Genomic DNA, 22,564 nt, shown 5'->3' on the forward strand with positions numbered 1-22,564 from the left:
GATTTGCACTATTAGCCCCAAAAGGATTGGCACTATTAGGAGGCATGGCCTTGTTGGAGTAGGTGTAGACTTGTTGGACTTGCTGGAGGAAGTATGTTACTGTGGAGGTGAGCTTTGAGGATTCATATGTAAAGACCAGGGACCTGCTCCCAGCCCCTACCCAGAGTTCCAAAGGAGAAATTCTTCCTAGAAGCAGGGAAACAATAGATGATTTCTATAAAAACTTCACACATGATCTGAGGGTCATTTTATTTTAATTCTAATTCTTTTATCCTGTCTAATTTCTTAGCTCTAATTATTCTTCTACACTCTTATTTGTTTTACATTCTACATTCTTATTCTTGTTCTTTCTACATTCTTTATCTTTATTCTACATTCTCATTATCCTATCCTCTTGCCTTTGCAAAACCCCAAGCATATATGCATACACATTCATTAGCAACTTGTTAGTAATAAAAAAAACTATAGGGCAAGTTGTCAAGGACCAGTGTTCTTTGTAGATAATCATAAGAGTCATACATGGCAAAGACTTTGTCAGCTTAGTTGGTTACTGACAACAGTTGTAGGTTGTAAAAGTTCTGGCCTAACTCTTAAAGGGACAGCTATAGGTTACAAAGGGAGGAAACTAAACCATTGAGAGAGCTAAGAAAAAAGGCAAAATATACATGTACTATTTTACATTTCTTAAGTGTGATTAATAATATCCAGACATGGTTAGTCGATTAACAGCCTCCTATTATCACCTGAAACTCAGGACCTAAACAAAATCAATTAGTCTACTGATCGTTGCATCAAAAACTGGTACAAAGGGTTAATTGCTATTTTGAGTCAGAGGAGGGAGGTGCCAGTGAAGGAAGCTTAGGCCAACATAGGTGCTATTGATTTCTTGAAGGACTGTGATATAACAAGTCCTTCACTAACATTCTTGTTCGCCATAAGTCTTTGAATGATTTCTATCTAACAAGGCCAGGCACCTACAATTCTGTACAATGAGTAAAATTTGTGGAAGTTCTGTTTGTCATCTATCCACAAGGACACTTGTCCTGCCAAGTAGCTCTGTTAGTCTGGCTATTGATAGAGAAAAGGCTTCAAAATTTCTCACCATAATATGGGACAAAGACTAGACTGTGAGAGCTTGTTCTATATTCCAGAAATAACACAGAGGTTATCTTCCTGACTATCCACAAATATATGTGCCCATAAGATTGAGATGGAATTGTGAGATTACCATTATACATTACACGAAGATGCATGGCAGTGGGGAGATATTATAGCTGTTACTAAGGAAGGAATGCAGTTCTTAGGGAAGAAAAGAAGTAATACATGAGAGCAATACAGACAAGGAGCAACTGATCATTTACAGTCACTAACATGACGCCATTCATTTGGTGGGTTGATATAAGTATACAAGTTATCACCTGCTGTGTTCTCTCAGGGCCCTCAACACTCATATATGCTCAAGCCACACCAGTTCTTAGTTCACTTTCTACTGCCTTTGGATGGAGATGCAGAATCCTCAGCTCCTTCTCCAGCACCATGTCTGCCCGCACCCCACCACACTTCCAGCCACCATGTTCCCTGCCATGATGATAATGGACTAAATCTCTGAAACTGTAAGCTTCCCCCTCAATTAAATGTTCTCCTTTGTAAGAGTTGCTGTGGCCGTGTTTTCTCTTCACAGCGATAGAAGTCCTCGGACAAAGCCCCTAATAGGATGGCTTTATCAAACGTAAGGCTCAGGGATCTACATGGAATAGGAGGTGGAAAGACTGTAAGAGCCAGAGGTGATGGATAACTGCAAGGAAACAGCATTTTCCAGATTCAACAAGGTCATGCATATTTGATCTCATGGGGACTGTGACTGCATACAGAAGGACTGGATAAGTTCAAGCCAAATATGATTCTAGCGTGGATAAGGGGAAATGGACACCCCTCACCAAGAAGCTATTTGCAGCTGATGGTAGCTACTTAGAGAGGGAAATATGTTTCTTCAACAGAGTGACATTGGGTATGTTGACCACACTCTAGGACAGATCTCATGCTCAGGGGTAGTTAACAGACACAAAATGGACTCCATGGTTTTCTTTGCTGTTTTTGTTTGTTTGTTTGTTTGTTTGTTTTGAGCCTTTGAGGGGAAGATTGACTTTGTGTGTGTGTGTGTGTGTGTGTGTGCGTGCCCCTGCTTTTTCAAGAGCAAGAAAGAACATAAAGTAGGGAGGAGTTCAGGAATGGAAGCAATATTATTAAAATATACTCTATAAAATATTTTAAAATAATTTTTTAAAAGAAAGCTGGAGGGCATCTATAGTACCTCATCTAACAACATTGCCCTTTTATCATCAAAAATAAAATTTAAAAACCCAGATGAAAAGTCACCAGAGACAGAAGTCATAGTCACGAGCTACACAAAGAGCATTTGGGAGAACAGTAGGCTTTATATGTCACAATAGACCCATCAGATTAAATCATCTAGTGATGTTATAGCTATTCTGGTTTATGTGTATCATGTCAGTTCTGCACGAGTAAAGATATTTAAAAGGTTAAAGGAAAGAGAGTGAGAGAAACAAAAAGGTAGTTGGAGTCTGAGCAATTTGTACAGGGTATCACCCAGCACATAGAACCCGACCAATATGGTCCAAAGTGGGGATCTCATTTCATTTCCAGCCAACACATTGTGAGCAAAAAGCAATAAAAAGATGCATTTTATTAGCATTTCAACATATGATCATCTGTCTCCTCATTCCCACCACCTCTCATCTGGTGCAGGGACCACATCCCGGGGGGGGGGGGCCTGTATGTGATTCTCAGAAGATGCATTTTATTAGCATTTCAACATATGATCATCTGTCTCCTCATTCCCACCACCTCTCATCTGGTGCAGAGAACCACATCCCAATGGGGGGCCCTGTGTGTGATTCTCAGGGTGGGAGGATCAGAGGGTTGGTCCCCTCTGCAGGCCCTGGGCACTCAGCGGAGCGCCCTTGCACTCCAGGAAAAGGCAGCACCTCTAGTTTCTTCTCCTCAGGCTCCAAGTAGAGGAAGGAAACATCCACGGTGTCCCCCTGGGGATTCGTGGTTAGATCCAGCTGCACGGGGAAGGCTTCTACAGGACTCTTGGTTCCTTCTACGTCCTTGGTGTCTCCGGGCTTCTCAACATCCAGGTCAGGAAGGTGCCGGACAGATCCTCTTGGCGCAGTTACAGAGGGGGAGCTGGAGGGGTCTGTGTTTTTCTGAGGAAGTTTCTTGGATTCCTGGCTAACAGCAGGGTTCTCACCTCCCGAGCCCCGTGCCTGAAATAACAATGCTTTTAAATGCAGAATTCTACAGAAATGCTCTGCCACATCCAGCACCAGGCAAAGCAATTTTTGCGACTGTGCACTTGTATCACGGTCTTGAATAGCCTAGACTCAAATTCCTTCTCGCCTGCCTCAAGTCTTCTGAGTGCTGGGATGACAGACTTCTAAATGCTAACAGAACCCTGCTACAGCAGTGGTTCTCAACCTTCCTAATGCTGCAACCCCTGAATACAGTTCCTCAGGTTGTGGTGACTCCCAACCATAAAATGATTTTCATTGCTACTTCATAACTATAATTTTGTTACTGTTATGAATAGTGCAAATACCCGTGTTTGTTGATGGTTTTAGACCCATGGTGAAAGGGTCTTTCAACTCCCCCAAAGGGGTCTTGACCCACAGATTGAGAATTGCTGAGCTACAGGGCTAGGTCTCCTGCTGCAAAGTTTCAAAACAAAACAAGGAGGGGCCAAATGGAACCAAGGCCTGCAGAAATTGGTCAGCAGGCCTTGCCTTTTAGAACAGTGGTTCAGAGGGCCTTAAAGATTTGTTCAGTCCCAAGCAAGTTGCCTTTGCTCCCAGGAGTGGCTGCAGGTGGCCTCTTTTCTTGTTTGTTTGTGCCAGGCCTGATACAGTGCCCTCCATGCAAGTCCTCTCATTGATCCCTCCTAGGGGTCAGAACAGGCAAGTGATGAGGGTAGCAAGACCTAGACAGGGTAGGTAGGTGCCAGTGACCACACTGTTCATAGGGGCAGAGCATGGACAAAACCCAGGCAGTCTGTCTGACTGGATCAGGCTACCCCATAATAAATACTTAGTATTGTGGAGAGGGATTGGACATTGTTTGTGGAAGTGAGTCTCCCTGAGATGAGAGAGGTCTCCCTGATACTGAATTTAGCACCTTGAAGACTAAAGCTCTCTAAGTTTGCAATTCCCTGCTCCTGAGTGTTCTCCCTTATCCCACAGGACCACACGGTGACTAAGACAGCAGGATAACTCTCTCCTTTCCAGATGGGCTCAGATAGCCAGAGTAACGTGACCCTGGATCTTGGGAAAACAGAAAGGGGTGGGGCACAGGCCCCTAGAGATGGATCATCTGATTCCTTTGAAAAACACATGGGGTTAGAATAATAGGGCTCAGTGAGGGAAAGGCATGCTCCTGCACACTCAGAGGCCCAAGTTCGGGTCCCCAGAACCCACATAAAGGTGAACGAGAGAATAAACTGCACCAAGTTGTCTCCTGACTCTACATATGTACCATGGTACATGTGTTCATGCACTTATATTGTACAACCACACAATAACAATAATATTAAAAAAGGAGATAAATACCTTAGATTCGAAAAACTCACAATTCACAGAGACAAACTTTTCTTCGGGAGCTTTGACCAGAGAACCGTGGCAAAGACCGACGGGCTAAAAGAAAGAAATACGTCACATGAGTATTAAGTTACCGGTGAGCAGCGCTCTCGCTTTCTGCTTGTGTAGACACACAGCTGCACCGTGCTTTCTACTCCTGCCTTGAGAGAGAGCATGCTCCAAGTGAGTTCCCTCTGAATTCTTGAAAAACAACCAACTCTAGCTTGCTTCTGGCAATGGGAACAATTTTAGGAAGTTCATCCTTTGTCTACACACTGCCCACTGCCTGGCCCTAGGTCTGCTCTTACACAGTGTTCACTGCCTGGCCCTGGGTTTGCCCTTACACACTGCCCACTGCCTGGCCCTGGGTCTGCCCTTGTTTCAGTTAGGAGGTTGGTTTCTTCTCTACAGCAGCCCTTGTTGTTTTCTGAATGAAGTTTTGTTGTCTTCTGATGCAAAACCACTCTCAGCTCCTTACCTTTCTGTCTATTTGAAAGTAAAATTACTTTTCCAAAATTGTGACTGGAATGAATTATTATTTAGAACTACATAAATGAAATGAAACATGACCTGTAACTCCATGAATGGTTCTCATTACCTGCAATTCTTTGATCCTTTTCTTCCAATCCTTTCCCTGTGCATATGTATTTTCTTTTAAAGCACAAAGATCATATTGCATATGATATTTAGAACTATTTTACCACTAGACAATATATAGTAAAAATATTATATGGCATTGGATAGTCTTCTAGGTTTTTCTTTGTTGTTATTTGTTTCGATGATTATCTTTATAATGGCTACAGCTAGCTAGTATTTCTTTCTATTTAATAAAGTGTCTTGTCAAACAACTAGATTGAATCTATTTTTTAAAAAATACTGAAACTATCTTTTCATATATCTCTAGTCTCTTCCTTAAAGTAAATCCTTCTGTGGTGGTGTGAATGAAAATGTCTCTTGTAGGCTCATATATTTGAATGCTTGGTCCCCAGTTGGTGGAACTGTTTGAGAAGGATTAGGAGGTGTGGCCTTGTTGGAGGAGGTGTGTCACTGGGGCAGGTGTGTCACCATTTCCATTTTTCTCTGCCTCCTACTTGTGGATCAAGATGTAAGCTCTCAGCTACTGCTCCAGCACAATGCTTACCTGCTTGTTACCATGTTCCCCGCCATAATGGCCATGGATGCTAATCCTCTGAAATTGTAAACCCCAAATAAATTCTACCTTCTATACATTTCCTCAGTTATGGTGTCTTATTACAGCAATTGCAACATAACCAAGACACCCTAGAAGAATTATTCTAAGGTCACAGTGTAGGAACATTTTCAAGGAAAAGTGAACTATTGCAATAAAATGGTGCCTCAAATTCCAAAGAAGAACTCTTAAGCATATTCACATAAAATTTACTAAAATACATCTGAGCAGGTTGTCTGAACATACTCTATATCCTTCTCTGGGTCACATGAAGGAAAGATCAGAAATTCTTCAAGGTGAAAAATCATTAATGCAGCACTGTACCCTAGCTTTCCCTTCTGCTCTTCATCCCCACAGCACAGAGAACATTCTAGAGAAACTGCAGATGCTTGTGGCAAGAACAGCTGGTTACTCTGTGCTACTAGAATTTTCTAACTTATCAAAATGCGTGGGCTTCCTAGTGCTGCACTGCAGTGGAGGGGACCGCAGTGCCTATACTTTGCCTACATGCACTGGCTAGTCTGATGGAGTTAATCGTTTCAGGTTCATTTTAAAACAAATCTCTCTACCCACACCCCTCTCTTCAGGCTTCATGTTTCCCTTTGTATGCACTCTCTAAATGAACAAAGCTATTGAGACAGAAGTCAGACTCACAGTTTTCAGGGCCTTCCAAGGGCAGCAATGGGGACTGACTTAATGGAGATGGATTTTTTTCTTAGAGTTAATAAAAATATTTAAAAATTATGAAGGGGCCATGGTGGCACAGGTCTGTGAATATACTACAAAATGGAATTATCTGCCTTACAAGGGTAAATCTATGGTGCATGAACTTCATCTTAATAGAGTACTCAAGAGAGCTTTGCCCAGTTGTGCTCCAACACACCACACTAATTTACATTCCCAGTATATTTCTGATAGTTTTGGGGTGCCTCCTCACTTAGTCTTTCCTTTGTGAAGAGTGGTCCAAAGAACGGAACATGGAACACCATGCTGTATTTCATGTCCTCTTGTGACTTCCTTCCTTCCTTCCTTCCTTCCTTCCTTCCTTCCTTCCTCCCTCCCTCCCTCCCTTCCTCCTTCCTTTCTTTCTTTTGCAATTGTATTACACTGATGATGAAAATCACTCTTAGAATCAAATAAATCCCATCAGCCCAGTTTCTAATGACCTGAGGGCTGAAGAAGCACCCCACGCTCTGCAACTCCTCCAGGGTAATCTGTGACCAATCTGTGAGTGCAGACAGATTATACAGACCACCGAGAGCACAACCGGGAACACTTACCTCAGAGTCAGAGGGCTGGAGCGAACAACTGGCCTTGGATTCAGTACATGGTGACTCTTTGATCAAATAATCCACATAGTAAGAAGGGCCAACCACCCACTGCCATGAAAGAAGAGTTAAGACATTACAAACCTTACCCCAGAAAAAACCAAATGTTTGGCAAATGTTCTTCTATAGAACACACAAACCAAGGCACTGTAATACACAAACCCACTGCTCCTAAAAGTACCCACGGACACCAAACCATGTCAGCAATTCTGCGATTTAGAGAACATACGCCAGTGCCTGTTATGGATGTAGAAGGTGTCCTAAACATTTTCTCCAGTTAGCTTATTTTCCCTTTGTCTTACATTTATATATTTATTTATATAAGAGAGATAACACAATTGAAATATAAATGAGCCTCCTAGTCCATAACTCATAAAAATTGTCTTGCTAAAAATGGTCCATAATCAGTCAGAACTCAATGCACTCATACCCCCCCCCCCAAAGAAATCACATGAGACAATGAATCTGTTCTCCTTGCTTTGTTGGAAAAATAGAACCAAGTCATCTGATACTCGTAGAACTTCCGAGGAGAAACAGAAGCTGTGCCATGAGTGGTGCACAGCAGATCTATTAGATGTGGGGCTGGAGAGAGAGGATCTCGGGGTCTAAGCAGACAGGAGGCCTACACGGCCTCCTGCTGACTTAAGACCTGCAACTACAGTCTGTGTAGCTGACCTGGGCATTTGAGTTTTACCTGGCCGGTAACCCTGGTGACTTTGACGAGTGAGTACTGTTTTGAGGGGTTCTCACTGTTGAATTTTGCAAGTGACTCTGTGGCAGCTTCCATAACGTTGGGGTCCGACAAGCCAATGGGGCCCGGGCAGTCAGGACATATGGTATTAATCTCTCTTGGAGAAACTATTGATGAGAACAGTTTTTTAAACAGTATTAATTTTCAGTCCTAATAAGAGTCATAACCACACAACTCTGCCATAAGCAAAGACTGAACTAAAGTGATAATACCCAAAGACTGAACTAAACCGATAATACCCAGGGTTGTTGGCAAGGCTGCAGAGAGAAAGACATTTTTCTGAGAAAGCGTTTAGTTGGCAGTATGATTGTTAGCGGTAGTAGTACTTTTTCTTTATCTCTGCCTACCTGCCTGTCTACCTGCCTCCCTCCCTTCCTCTTTCCTTTCCTCTCTTCCTTTTTTCTCCCGCTCTTCCTTTTTGAAACAAGGTCTCATGTATCCCAGGTTGTCCTGTGTAATCAAAGTGGCCCTTTACCTCCTGATCTTCTTGCCGGGGGCAAGGCTTGCAGACATGGGCCCTCCTGCTTGACTTCTATGGTGCTAGGATCAAAGCAGGGCTTCGTGCAAGCTCAACCCTCTACCACCTGAGCTAATGCCCGGGCTCTGCGCATTATTACTTTTGTAATCAAAAATACATCCAAGTGAGATACTCATCACCTCTAATGGACTTGTTCGTTATTGGGATTTTGTTCAGAAGCACACAGGACTTGCCCAAACAACAGTCTGTGGGCTATATAGAGTCAGAGAGAGCAATGGATGTGGCCCAAAACAAAATTTTAAATATACTTAAAACATCATGAAAAAAAATTTTGCAACTCAGTTACACAGTTCTTAGGTTCTTTATGCATGACAACATTGTATTTCAGCCAGGCGATGGTGGCGCACGCCTTTAATCCCAGCACTCGGAGAGGCAGGCGGATCTCTGTGAGTTTGAGACAAGCCTGGTCTACAGAGCTAGTTCCAGGACAGGCTCCAAAGCCACAGAGAAACCCTGTCTCGAAAAAAAACACCAAAACAACAACAACAAAAAAAAACCATTGTATTTCAGTGCCAAAACAGCGAACACTTCAGTTCCCTCCCTAATTCAATGCCCTTCCTCAGTACTGCTCCTGTACAAGGGCTTTTGAAAGGTTGGTGTTTCATTATTGCCGTGACTTATTTCTCTGTGGTCCATAACACCAAGAATAAAATCTAACACATCAGTAGACGATATCATGATGGCGGGAACATACCACCTTTGGTTAGAAAACGCAAATGAGTCAGAAAATTAACACCACCATGAGGCTACAGAGAATGGCGACACCATCGGCACAGTTACGGTCTCTTTGGGAGGTGCTGGAGATGGCAGACGGGCGCTCATCAAGCCAGAGCATTCGCCTTTAAGTATTTTCAGAGGAACTCCACTGTCTTAATTAACAGACATTTGGGGATGGAGGAAGACATTGGGAGAATCGGGTCCACAGCTTGCCACTGGTGCCTCATTCCCTTTAAGTTACTCCAGACTGGTCCTGCGTTCACACTATAAGCTGAGGCTTGTGCAGTGTTTGCTTGGCTGCTTCCTCACTCCAAGGAAGCAGCAGCAGCATTTGGTCATCTGGAGCTTGTTAGAAAGTCAGGCTTTCGGGCCCTGGCAGGCCAATGGACTCCGAATCTGCACTTCGACAAGATTCCCGGGGAGGGTGCACATACATAGTCTGTTATGTGGACACTTCCCACCTCCCACACAATGGACTCCTGCTTTTCAACGACCTTCTCTTGTACAAAGCAGGGTCCAGAAGGAACACACCTGCTTACTCCAGCTGTCCATTCCTTTTGGCCTAATTCTTGCCTGTTATTCAGCAACAGTAATGATGTCTGAAACTTAATATATGCTAGGAAATCTTTACCCGGGGGAGAGGGATGTGCACCCATATGCTAGACGATACAAGACTATAAATCAAGGTTGTGAATGTTCTGTTCTCCGAGTATTTTAGCAAAAGTGGAAAAAAATGTGTACTAGGAAAACAACGTTCCTTTCTTGAGTAGAGAGCATCATGAAAGCGCGTTGGGGGCATTCCTTAAAGAGGTTTGAGCTCCAGGACAGACTCGGTGGAGGGAAAGGCTCTAGCAAGTGCAGAGATGGGAACGTGTGATGTGTGTTCAGATACATCAGTTGGAAGGGAGACAGCAGGACAGTGGCATAGACAGAAAGGAACCTGGGAACAGCTGTTGCCGCTGTGCCACTCACAGGAGATTGAAAATTGAGGACTTGAAGGGGTTCTAGCTCTCGATGGCAATTTAGGGAGATTTCCCTGGGGAGGATGAGCCAGTAGTGAATGTCAGCGAGGAGGCCGCGCTGGAGTACTGAGCAGCGGGTACCATGGGGGAGACAGAATAAGGGAGGAGAAACCCATGCCAGCTCAACAAAGGCTTAATTAAAGGCTCCTTTCTATCCTTTATTAAAATGTACCAAACCCTCCCGTCCCTTACCTGGGCGAAGAGTACAGTTATAAGCAAGTAAATAGAGAACTCTTCTTGGCTTGTTCATGTGAAACATTGCTTTGCATTGGCCATAAACCTGGAAAAAAAAAACCCAAATACACTTATGGTCTGACGCAGAGAACCGTGAGGCTGACACTACCCCACCCCATCAAACCCAGTAGAATTCCGTTTTAACGGAACACGGAGCTTAAAATCCAGTTCTCTGGTTTGACGGTGGAAAGAACTGCTCTTTATCAGCAGAGCGATGCCTTTTCCTGAGACACAGCCACCATCTCAGCCTGCGTACACTTAGGTGCAGAGCAACAAATTCAAATTCTATCTGCAGGAACGGAGCAGAAACAGCTTTCTATTGCCGCGCTCCACTGCCACATCAGCACGTTTGTTTTTCCTCAATCCTCTTTCTTTCGATAGCCTGATGTCAGTGAGCATGGGGACTAGGGAGCCACAGGATGGAGATGGCAAGGTGAGAGACAAGCATAGGAGGGAGTGGGGGCCTCCAAATCACACCCAGAAAAAAATCCTCTGGCCAGGATCTTCAAGTTTGAAGTTACACAATAAAATCCCCTGGAAATTTAAGTTTCAAAATTACACACGAAACAAACTCCTAACCTGTGTGCTCCTGAGCCAGAAGGCACCTCTCTGTGGGTGTCCCATGTGCTCCTGAGTGAGCATGCACCCCTCTGTGGGTGTCCCGTGTGCTCCTGACAGCATGCACCCCTCTGTGGGTGTCCCATTTGCTCCTGAGCCAGCATGCACCCCTCTGTGGGTGTACCATGTGCTCCTGAGCGAGCACACATTTCTCTATGTGTGTCTCGTGTGTTCCTGAGTGAGCACACATTTCTCTGTGGGTATCTCGTGTGTTCCTGAGTGAGCACACATTTCTCTGTGTGTGTCTCGTGTGTTCCTGAGCGAGCACACATTTCTCTGTGGGTGTCTCGTATTACTAAACCAACTCTAACAAGAGGAAGTACAAACTACTTGTTTTTTTTTTTTTTTTTTTTTTGATTTTTCGAGACAGGGTTTCTCCGTGGCTTTTGGTTCCTGTCCTGGAGCTAGCTTTTCTAGACCAGGCTGGCCTCGAACTCACAGAGATCCGCCTGCCTCTGCCTCCCGAGTGCTGGGATTACAGGCTTGCGCCACCACGGCCCGGCTACAAACTACTTGTTTTTAAAAATCAGGTGCAGGTTGCATGTTTGGTCAAATAATGAGGAAAGGTAATTTTGATCAAAAGTTTATTCAAACTACTGAAGAGCCCGTCTTGCTTTCCATGGTTATCTGCATGAGTGCATGGAAAAGATCCCAGAATCAAAGAGTCAGACGAAAACTCCTGACTTCATTGATTTTAAGTCTTGTCAGTGGCTGTCTTTGAAAAGTTGAGCTCAAGGCCAGAGAGAAAGTGGTTAAGATACTTTCTACTCTTCTAGAGAATCGGAGTTTGGTTCACAGCACCCACATTGGGTGGCTCACAACCATCTGAAACACCAGTTCTGAAGGAAGGGTGATTTTACACCACCTTATGGTCACTGTGGGCACTGCATGGATGTGGTATACACACACACACACACACACACACAAGGTAAGGCACCCTTATACACAGAAGAATAAAATCATTATTTTAAAAACAAGAAAGAATGAGTTCTGAGACCCTTAGTTCCATGCTTCAGGAAGCTTTCCCAGGGGAACCCCTGGTGATCCTCACACTTCAAGTCACCCCCTTTCCTATCTGAAAACCTCACATTTTATTCATTAAAATAAAACCAAGCAAAAAAAAACAAGCTATCGGTCATCACTGCTGTTTTCTGCCTTATTCACACACCAGAATCAATCAATCAATCAATCTCTCTCTCTTTCTCTCTCTCTCTCTCTCTCTCTCTCTCTCTCTCTCTCTCTCTCTCTAAGAATACAAACATTGGCTCAGTGACTGCCAAAGGATCTTAGGGTAGAAAACAATTTGGGGTGACCTTTTGAGGTCTAGTCTGTAAGACCACAGTAGGACATCACAGGAGCCTCCCTTCCTGACTAAACTTGGTCCTATCTCTTGTATTCGAATAAGCACACAGGCCCTTTGTCTGGCAGGTAAGAAAGAAATGAACAGATGGCAGACGCAGAGCAGGCACCTGGTCACAAGGACTTACGGACTCGTGCAGAATCCTTGGACTGCAGTCTTTCCATGACTTCTTACTGAGCACGTGGCAGCCAGTTTCTAAGACATCCAATGTGAGGTAGAACAGGGAGCCCATGTCCTCCTATATGGTAGAGTTGAAGAAATACCCCACATGAAACAATCTCAGGACAACTGGACAAATACCTTCTCCCTGAGTGAGCCAAAGTGTGTGTGTGTGTGTGTGTGCGTGTGCATGTGCGTGTGTGTGTGTGCGCGCACACGTGTGCGTGTGTGTTTAATAATGCCTTCTACACTGCTGAAACCCAGATGTGACACAGAGTGTCCTAGGGACAGCAAGAGTGTCATAGCACACCTGCTGACAGCAGCAGACCACTGTGCTTCCAAACTGGAAAGCACCTGTTGGCCACCCCCGGCTGGTCTCCACCGCCTGTCCCTAGGCTGCCCCAAGCTGTCACTTGCCTGGAAGTGCTCCCGAGCGTCATGCACTCGCGAGAGACTCAACACATAGCCATCCTTTTGGTCTGTGTTGATGTTCTGCATGGCGAAGCCTGCAACTGCCAGCACGTCAGAGTCATTACAGTTCCGGGGACGCAGAAGATAGGAGCGGGGAGGCTTCGGGAGAGGTGGCGGGGGAACGGAACGAGCCACGCAGCATGCAGCCAGCGCGCAGAACACCACAAGTCGGAGCAGAGCCATTCTGTGGGGAACCAAGGTCCAGGATGGGGTTGGTGTGTAGAGATGACAGGATGGGCCCCCTTGTGGGGGTTCAAGACGGACTTGAGCAGTTTTAAAATTGCAGTCAGAATGGCTGAACGTAACTTGAAACACTGTGTCCTAACATCACCTTGATCCAAACAAGGCATTTTCTGAGTCAATATTTTGGCTAGCATTTGTCAATGTCCGACCCTTAGACCTGGATCATGCCACTCGTGTGCATGTAAACAGCCTTAAGTTTCCTAACCTTTTCCCAGTAATTACAGCAAATGTTTGATCAAGACACGGGAGACCTGGCTTCTGTCCTGGCCTCTATTTGAAACACTGGGGGCCTTTCCACCATCCCTCCTTTCCACCATCCCTCCTTTCCACCATCCCTCATCCATCTTTCACGTGGGCAGGACCACAGAGGCTTCCACCTTACCAGCTGACCGCCCACCACCTGTCCAGATGAGAGTCCTAATCCAGATGGAATTGAAAACAAGCATGACTCAAACTTTCCCTTTCCTTTTCTGGGCGGGGGGGGGGGGGTATTTGATTATTAGGTCAGGGCAAAGAAAACAGAAAGGGTCCAATCTAGCCAGCAGAGATAAACTTTAAGATATAAACCCGAGTCTTGATTTGGTGATTAGACTATGCTACATAGTCAAAATGTTAATGAAATATCTTAATCTCATGGGCTGAAGAGATGGCTCAGCCATTAAAGGCTGGGCTCACAACCAAAAATTTCCCTTTTGAGTACACGTATCTGTCAGGAAAACATTGTGCTTCGTTTCAAAATTGTATTTAAGGGGAAAAAGCTAAAGTAGCGCTCAAAGTTTCCCCCTCACATTGGAGATCGATTCTTCCTTTTGCACACTGACAAGTTCATTCATCAATAGACCAAACCCTGATTCTGTTAAGAGAAAGATAAACACGGCTGTCGAGACTGACTGTGATTCTTTTTTGTTCTTGTTGTTTTGGTTTTTGGAGAAGGGATTTCTCTACGTAACAGCTCTGACTGTCCTGGAACGCACTTTGTAGACCAGGCTGGCCTCAAACTCACAGAGATCCACCTGCCTCTGCCTCCTGAGCACTGGGATTAAAGGTGTGCGCCATCCCTGCCTGGCAGACCATGATTCTCACCTCTCTTTTTTAGCTTCCATTTATTTTTTATTTTTTTAAATTTTTTTGTTTCACCATATTTTATTATTTGTGGTCTTGAGTTCATGTTTATTTATTTTTTTAATTAATTAATTTATTAATTTATTAAAGATTTCTGCCTCCTCCCCACCACCGCCTCCCACTTCCCTCCCTCTCCCCCAATCAAGTCCCCCTCCCTCGTCAGCCCAAAGAGCAGTCAGGGTTCCCTGCCCTGTGGGAAGTCCAAGGACCACCCACCTCCATCCAGGTCTAGTAAGGTGAGCATCCAAACTGCCTAGGCTCCCACAAAGCCAGTACGTGCAGTAGGATCAAAAACCCATTGCCATTGTTCTTGAGTTCTCAGTAGTCCTCATTGTCCGCTATGTTCAGCGAGTCCAGTTTTATCCCATGCTTTTTCAGACCCAGGCCAGCTGGCCTTGGTGAGTTCCTGATAGAACATCCCCATTGTCTCAGTGTGTGGGTGCACCCCTCGCAGTCCTGAGTTCCTTGCTCGTGCTCTCTCTCCTTCTGCTCCTGATTTGGACCTTTAAGCTTCCATTTAGAACCCAGGAAGGTTTTACTTATTAGGACTAATGAAAATTTATTTATTTATTGGCAGGGCCTAGAACCTGCTATATAGTTGAAGATGACCTTGAATTTGTAATCCTCCTGAATCTACCTCCCAAGTGCTGGGATTAAAGGTGCATACCACCATTCCTATTCTTAGCTACAAAAACAAGGTTTTTTTTCCAAGACTTTTCTTATAGAACTAGGCCTCACATATGCTGGAAAATTGTTCTTTCATTGAGCTCCATCCCAGAGATTTTTGTTTTGAGACAGGGCCTCTCAAAGTCCCCAGTCTGGCTTGGAATTTAGCCCTGCTGCTTCAGCTCCTCAAGTTTCTGGGATTACAGGTATCCATCACCATCCATGACACACATACACATTGCCAAGAGTCAAACCCAGGGCCTCCCTCTTATCAGACACGCATCCTGCTACTGAGCTACATCCATGGGCCACGTTTTAAACAAGTTTCTATTTCACGCACGCACGCACGCACACACACACACACACCAGCAGAAGTTACCATGAAAGCAAAGGCCTGAGTCAGGAAGGGAGCCTGCAGATTAAGCTGCCTCTGAAAGCCTTCCCTAAGATGAGTAACCCCTCAGCCCCTACCTCCACCTCTACCCCTGCCCAGGCTTTCTGTATTCAGACAGGTAGAGGTACTGCTGCCCCCACTAGCACCCATGTGGCAGACCCTCAATACACAGAATACCTCAAAGACTCCAAAGCTCTGGGGCCAGCACTATTTCAAGCACAGTTCTCTACAGCTCCTAGAGCATGCAAGAGCTTTTCTGAGTAGTGCTCACTTCTAATCTACAAACATGTTTTGGGAATGTCTTGTATTCATAAATAAAGATTGCCATTCTGGGAAGCTTTCTCATAGGAACCTGGTGAGAGAGACCACAGATTTCAACTGGGAGTGAGATCTTCCAAGTAGATGGGAAGAAATGTCCCTCTAGTCTGGATGGGAATCCAGCATGTGGCTGACAATAGTGAACTAAGCAAAAGAAGGCTGTGAAGGCTGCTACAGTATCCAAACTCACCGAAAACTTTGATTTCATACAGAACCTAAATATCATATACTGACACATGCTTTTAACCAACATTATTGCTACTTAGAAAAATTTAATTTTATGATAAATTACTAACTAACTTATATTTACTGTGATAAATTTAATTGTATCACAGTTGAGCAGAAAGGTTTTTTTCTCATTTAATAGCCACTCATAGCCCGCCAGGTAACGACATTTGGTTACTTAGCTTAGTCGTGGTATGGACAGACACTCACTGGAAACTCTCAAGACAACTTCACAAATCTAACCCGGTGAGAAAACCTGGGTTCAGAAAGGGTAAAAATCCCGACTGAATCAAGACAAGAACCGGCCTAGAAACCTTCTCTTTTAGCCTTTTTTCCCCCATCAGGTCTGGTGAGATGGCTCAGTCAGTAAAGGTGCTTTCTGCCAAGCTCAGTGACCTGAGTTCAATCCTCAGGACCCTCATGGTGAAAGGTGAGAACTGACTTCTAAAGGTTGTCCTCTGACCTACACGAGAGAGCTTGCATGTGGCACATGCATCACCCCCATGCACACAAACACACAAACGAGTGTAAAAATGTTCTTTTCATCACACTGTTGATTAGAGCACTGACCGAACTCTACGCTTCGAATAACCAACCAACTGAGGTGGGGAGCGACTTACCTGCTGGAAGCCAGGCTGCCGGAGCTGTCAAATGTGCTAATCATGGCTCTGCATCAGAAAGCTTTCGTGCAGAAGGCGAGAACAGTGGCTGGCACGTGGCTAGACATTGCATAATGCTGCTACCCGTAACTCACAGGTCCCTATTGTGCAACCGCACAATGCTGGGAATTGAGTTAGGCTGTTTGGCATCAAGAGGTAAAGACCGACGTGGCCTTGAGCAGGTCCCCAAGGCTCAGAGGGTGGAAAAGTGATCACCTATCGAAACCAGCGGAGAGGTGTACCTTTACAGAAGAGATTAAGTCCCCAGGGCTCTGTCCCCATGAGAGGAAAATGTCCATGTCAGGTGAGTTTGTTATGCCGAGAGTCCTCCTCTCGCCTTCCAGTGCAGCGTGACACAGCAAGAAGGTTGTCCCCAGTGGATGGGGAGCAAGATTCTGGGACAGCAGCACAGGATGGACCATGATAACACAATGGAGAGCTCACCATTTTTTTTTTAAGTAAACAAGTTGTTAGTAAAGATTGATTGACAGAGTCAAATCCGGAGATTATAGTTCTTCAGAAATGGGCTCTGCGTTGTGCTTTCAAATGGGAATAACTTGAGAAAATGGGCATTGAAACCAGAAATAGCTACTTTTTAAAAAAGCAGCACAAATTGGGAGGCTATTAGACTGGAGAGGCTCCACAAAACAAAACAAAACAAATGCCAAGCAAAGCCAAGGGTAAACTCTGAGACTAGAAACCAACTAGAAGCTGACCCTAGACAGGAGCTTTCTATTCTAGCCAATAAAAATTCATTTTGCATGTGCAACCAACGGATAAACTAGATGCCCATCAACAAATAAAATGGATAGGATATGTTGTATAGACAAAAAAAATTTTCATTTTGCTTTTCGTGTTTCTGCAACTACAAACTACATTTTACAAGTTTACCCTCTCAAGCCTGGACTTATAAATCAATAAATTAAAAAAAATTAAAGTTTAGATGTGCTGAAGTTTTCCTTTATCAATTCAAAAATCAGATATTCAAATTCCAAGGTTTAACAGAGATTCAGTTTCAGCCAGCAGTGAACACACATTTGTGGGCTTCTCTCTGCTAATGTGTCTGAGGCCTGAGGACAGGTAGAGGCCCCTGGTATAGCTTTAGTGAAAGGCAGATGCAAATATGATTAAAAGCTCCTAAACCACAAGGTAAACTGGACTTTGATGAAGACACTGCTTCAGTCCTTGTCTGTGTGCGTTAGGCCAGTGATATAATCTTTTTAAAGCTCAGTTTCCTCATCTATACAGAGCTTCGAACCATGCAATTGATGCAATTGCTAAGGGCCTTTAGCTCCAATGGGATGGCGTCCTGCCTCTCTCTGCACTGAAGGTCATTTCTCCTCCAGAGGCTGCTGCTCACAGTCAGCAGGAGGAAGCTTGTTTACCACCATCTGGGCTGTAGATTCCAGTACACCTGAGCCTGACCTCTTTCCAGCTTACAGCTTATAGGAGCCCTGGGAGGGGTGGGAAGACACCAGACTAGTTGCCCTAGCAAAGTGGTCCCCGGAGCTCATTGATCTTCTCCTTTCTCTCTCCTTCCCATCTTATCATTCCTTCCTTCCACAAACACTGAACGGACAGCTCCTCTACCTGTGGGTGAAGGGCCAGGGCTGGATAAAAGTAATGTTGATGGGTTCTTACAATACGCCCAGCCCCGCGCTAAATACTGTGTTTCTTCTGATGCAAGGATTTAGATGGTACAATGGCTCCTATTGTATAGGAAAGGTTAGAAAGCCTGCCCATGGATTACAGTGGGATTTATAACATCTGAGTTCCTGCTTTTAAGGAGTTGATACTAGAAAAGCTCCCTGGAGACCTTCCGCAAGAGCGGCATTCGGCCAGAGATGGGAGCCATGGTCCAGAGTGTGCCTGATGGGCAAAGTGGGGAGGATGCGCCAGGGATAGGGTCAGGGCGGTGTTGTGTTACCATTTCCTTGCACCGCAAACCTTCTCTGCTGGAATTTGAAGGGAGACTTCGAAGGCCCAGGAAACTTAAGAGAGGCTTAGAAAGTTCCCAAAGTTACAAGACTCATAAGTAATTGCTAAGGTCAGAGGAGACTCTGGAATGACATTTGTTCAGTTTCTGAGGGGAAATGATGCAACTTTTGTGACCCAGATTAGAAAGGACAAGTGATAGGGCCACGGGGAAGAAATGGAGCCCTCAGACTGGTGTCTGGCTGAAGCCTCTCACCAGCCAGGAAGCAAGAATTTCAACATAATTAACACTTGCTGACACACAGAATATTTCTTTCATATATTGAGGTTTCCTGTCAAAATAGCAATGCACCGGAGGTTGGGTTGGCCTACTCTGGAAGGTTAACATTATTTACAGTAACTTCTCTCCTTCCTTCAGCTGTCACCCAGACTTTTACTTCACCAGTGGTCATCCTGTCCAGTGTCCCCCAGGAACTGCCCTTTGGCCTCACAGTGGCTCATTAGTGACCCCGTGAAGACAGTAGCCTCTTTATCGACACAGCCGTATGTAAGACTTTTGCTAAAACAGCGAAGCCCTCGCTTTCTGAGGTGTGTCTTGCTTTCTTCTTGAGCCTTTCCGATTAACTTTTGTCTTTAAAAATCATATTAAATATCTCTATCAAATCCTGCCTGCTTCACGCTGGCTTACTCTGAAATTCTTTTCTGGATCAAAGCCAAGGATCGGGTTCTACCTGATTCAAGGGGAACTTGACCTCTAAAAGATCAGGGCAACTCCTCAGGCTACTGCAAGAAACAGTGTGGCCACCGCCAGTGACAGTCACTCAGGCTGGGGTACACTTTTCAGGACTGCAGCTCCCTTCCAGCTGGCCATGCTTTAGGCCCACTGGTGCATACTGAGTTCATGGCTCACCAAGACAGACTCCAGTAAAATGGTTTCTTTGGTCTGTCCTTGATGCACTATCGGGGGTGAAAATGTATCTGCTGATATCTACCCAGGAATGGTCACACGTGGGAAATTGAAGAAAGAAATGGATCACGGTATCTGCAGGAAGATGGATCCGATGGAAATCAGCAAGACAAGCAAACCAAGTGAGACCCAGAAAGACAAACACAACATGTTTTCATTTCAATGTGGAATCGAGATTTAAAATCGTGTGCATGGGTGTATTTGCTGCGCTTTTCCTAATCTGTCTCAATTCGCTTTCTAGAAACTACACGCTATTTATTGCTCCCAACTGACTCGGTTCAAGGCCCCTTCTTGCTATTCTGTCTCAAGTCCCTCCTCCTAGAACCTGTCTCTCTCTAACTTTAATCACATTGAAGCAGTCTATGGAAAAGTCTAGGCTGTTTAAAGCACATTTTCCCATCGACAATGTTCTCAGGGGAAGCCTTCCTGCTGCGTGGCAAGTGACATTTCCTGTCAAAATCCTTGTTGTGGAGAGGCCAACAGCATAGAAGCCGGTTCAAACAGGCGCAGGTTTAATACCAGTTCTGTGCTTGCCAATGGGAACCCAGAAAGCGTTCTCCACACCACCTAAGCTGGATGTGAGGACCAATGAAAAACAGAGCTTGGCTATGGGCTTAACCTCGGAACTTCACCAAAAAGACTCTAAACAGGAAGGAAAGTGCAGGGAGGACATCTGCCCGTCCACATTAGGTACTCACAGTCTGGCTGATCTGATGTCTTCACAGGGGACGCCGCACTGGAAGGGGGCTCAGCCTTGGAGCTCTCACAGCCAGGCCTTCCTGAGGACTGGGGTGAGGGTGTCACTTAGGCCGGGACACCAACTCACACAAACAGCTGATGTATAAACTGGAAGCCTATTTATGAACTGAGGGATCCTCTCCTGGTGTCGCCATTCGAGCTGGAAAGCTGCTGACAGGTTCTCCCACTGATTGCCTTTTTATATCCTGCGAACAGAGTGCGGCCATGGCTTCAGAAGCAGGGGAACAATACACTGCTCAGCTGGGTTTCAAGGCTGGCATACACCCTGAATACGAATTAGAGGCAAGGTCTTAGAGAGAATAGGTCCTAATTAGGTTTCGTGTCTTTCTAAGGAGCCACCCAGTCCTTTGTTCCCACCTGGGATTTTCCCAGTGTGCCTCACCCAGAGGGTGTGGCTGCCTCACAGAGGTCTTTCTCCGCCCTCAGAGAAGCTGGTTCCCATAGCTCTCACTCAGGAGTTGGCTTTATTGCCAAAATCCACCATTACCAGTACTGTACAAACACTGACCCAGAAAGCCTGGCGTCAGCGTGCCAGGCATGGGTAAGGGCAGGTACTCACATGGAACGGCCAGGAGTCAGGCGTGCCGAAGGTCTCGCGATCCTATTTGATGGCTGTGTCACCACATAGCAGGTGTCCTTTCTAATACAAATGACAACAGCTGGGAAGGCAGCGGAGGCAGGGTCTGACTTCAGCCCTGGTTCCCACAGAAGACTCCGGCTCTGGCACGCTTCTGGTGGAAGCTCAGCTCACTTGCTTCTTTGGGGAATAAAGGAATGCAGGTGTACGGTAAGAGTCAAGTAAAGCAATGGGAAGGTATGACTGTGGAAATCCCAGCAAATCCCACTGGAGCAGGGTGTTCCCAGCAGGGACTCAAAGAAAACTCGAAGCACAAATAAACAAAACCAGTCCCTCAAAATATTGGTATTTTCAGAGTATTCCTTTTTGCACAGTTTTGAATTTTAGGACACTGCTATTGTTTTCCATATCAAGAACTGTAATATTAATAGACAAAGCGCATTGGGGAACGATAAGAAAATTTAATCCAAATGAAAACTAGTGAGCTTGTTCTTCAGATGAATACTGGACAGAGCAGGAGGAAAAAGACAACTCGCCCTACTGATCCAGCTCTTTTTGAATGTAGTTCTTTGCCTTTGAAAAGTAAGCATGAAGTAGAATGGTAGAGCAATTCTGAAAACCATTTCATGTGTTGTGATACTGAAAAACTGCACTGGGGACCAAGAATGTGACAGGAGACAAGGAAATGCTGGGACTTTGGTTTGGCACTAGAGGCATCTAGTGAATTCAGATATTGACCCAGACCCTTCTGAAATGATTGATCTTTCCTACTATGTCAGCTGAAAAGGCCCACAAGCAAGGAGACTTCATTCCATCAAGTCCATCCATACCTGAACCTGGTTTTTAATTCCAGTTTTTTTTGTTTTGTTTTGTTTTGTTTTTGTTTTTGAGATAAGGTTTCTCTACATAGCCTTGGCTGTCCTAGAACTCCCTCTGTAGACCAGGCCAACCTCAAAGTTACAGAGATTTGGCTGCCTCTGCATATCGTGTGCTGGGATTAAAGGGATTCATTGCTATGCCAAGCTCAATCCCAGTCTTTATTAGATACCCAGGCTCTTAGACATGGTTGATTCCAGGGGAATGAAGAGTGGAAGCTGACTTTGTACAGAAAGAAGGGAGAAACTAAAAGAGTGACTTTCTGTAAAAGAAAGCACTTGCAGGAAAGCAATGGTCAACTCTTAGACAACTTGAGCATAAAAATAAATAATGACATTAATCTATTATAGTGAACTAAAAAAAATAGTGACCCATTGATCCTTATGTAGTCAATGACATTTAAAGTCATCATTTTGCAGTCACTATTGTAATAGCCAAACAGGCAAGAATCATCAGTGTGTGTAAACACAGTAAGCAAAGCTTGCTGTAGGACAGGTTCCCTACAGTATTTCCTCATAGATTCATAGATAACTCTTTTTGGTTTTTGTAGATTATATGAGAGTTTGAGTCTGTGTGTGAATGGAGTACCCATGGAGGCCAGAAGAGGGCATCAGACCTCCTAGAACTGGAGTTACATGGAGTTGCGAGCTGCCCGACCCAGGTGCTAGGAATGGAACTTTTGGTTCTCTCTTGCTCTTAACTGCTGACACACAGATTACTTCTTAACTTTATTTTATTTATTTATTTATTTATTTATTTATTTATTTATTTATTTATTTTGGTT

The 22,564-nt window shown here is 44.7% G+C and overlaps 1 protein-coding gene across 1 annotated transcript; it reads right to left on the reverse strand.

The window, feature by feature from the left end:
- Positions 1 to 2,679: 2,679 nt before the first annotated feature.
- Positions 2,680 to 16,707, reverse strand: Fetub (fetuin B). Its single transcript, XM_057765162.1, has 8 exons — positions 16,628 to 16,707; positions 12,986 to 13,223; positions 12,537 to 12,647; positions 10,390 to 10,477; positions 7,864 to 8,027; positions 7,122 to 7,220; positions 4,626 to 4,709; positions 2,680 to 3,290 (listed from the first exon to the last, which is right to left on the reverse strand). Exons 1-8 carry the CDS (start codon positions 16,669 to 16,671, stop codon positions 2,919 to 2,921), a joined length of 1,200 nt encoding a protein of 399 aa, XP_057621145.1. The 5' UTR covers positions 16,672 to 16,707; the 3' UTR covers positions 2,680 to 2,918.
- Positions 16,708 to 22,564: the final 5,857 nt, after the last annotated feature.

The sequence above is a fragment of the Chionomys nivalis genome, chromosome 3, assembly GCF_950005125.1.
Source record: "Chionomys nivalis chromosome 3, mChiNiv1.1, whole genome shotgun sequence".
In the NCBI taxonomy this organism is placed as follows: domain Eukaryota; kingdom Metazoa; phylum Chordata; class Mammalia; order Rodentia; family Cricetidae; genus Chionomys; species Chionomys nivalis.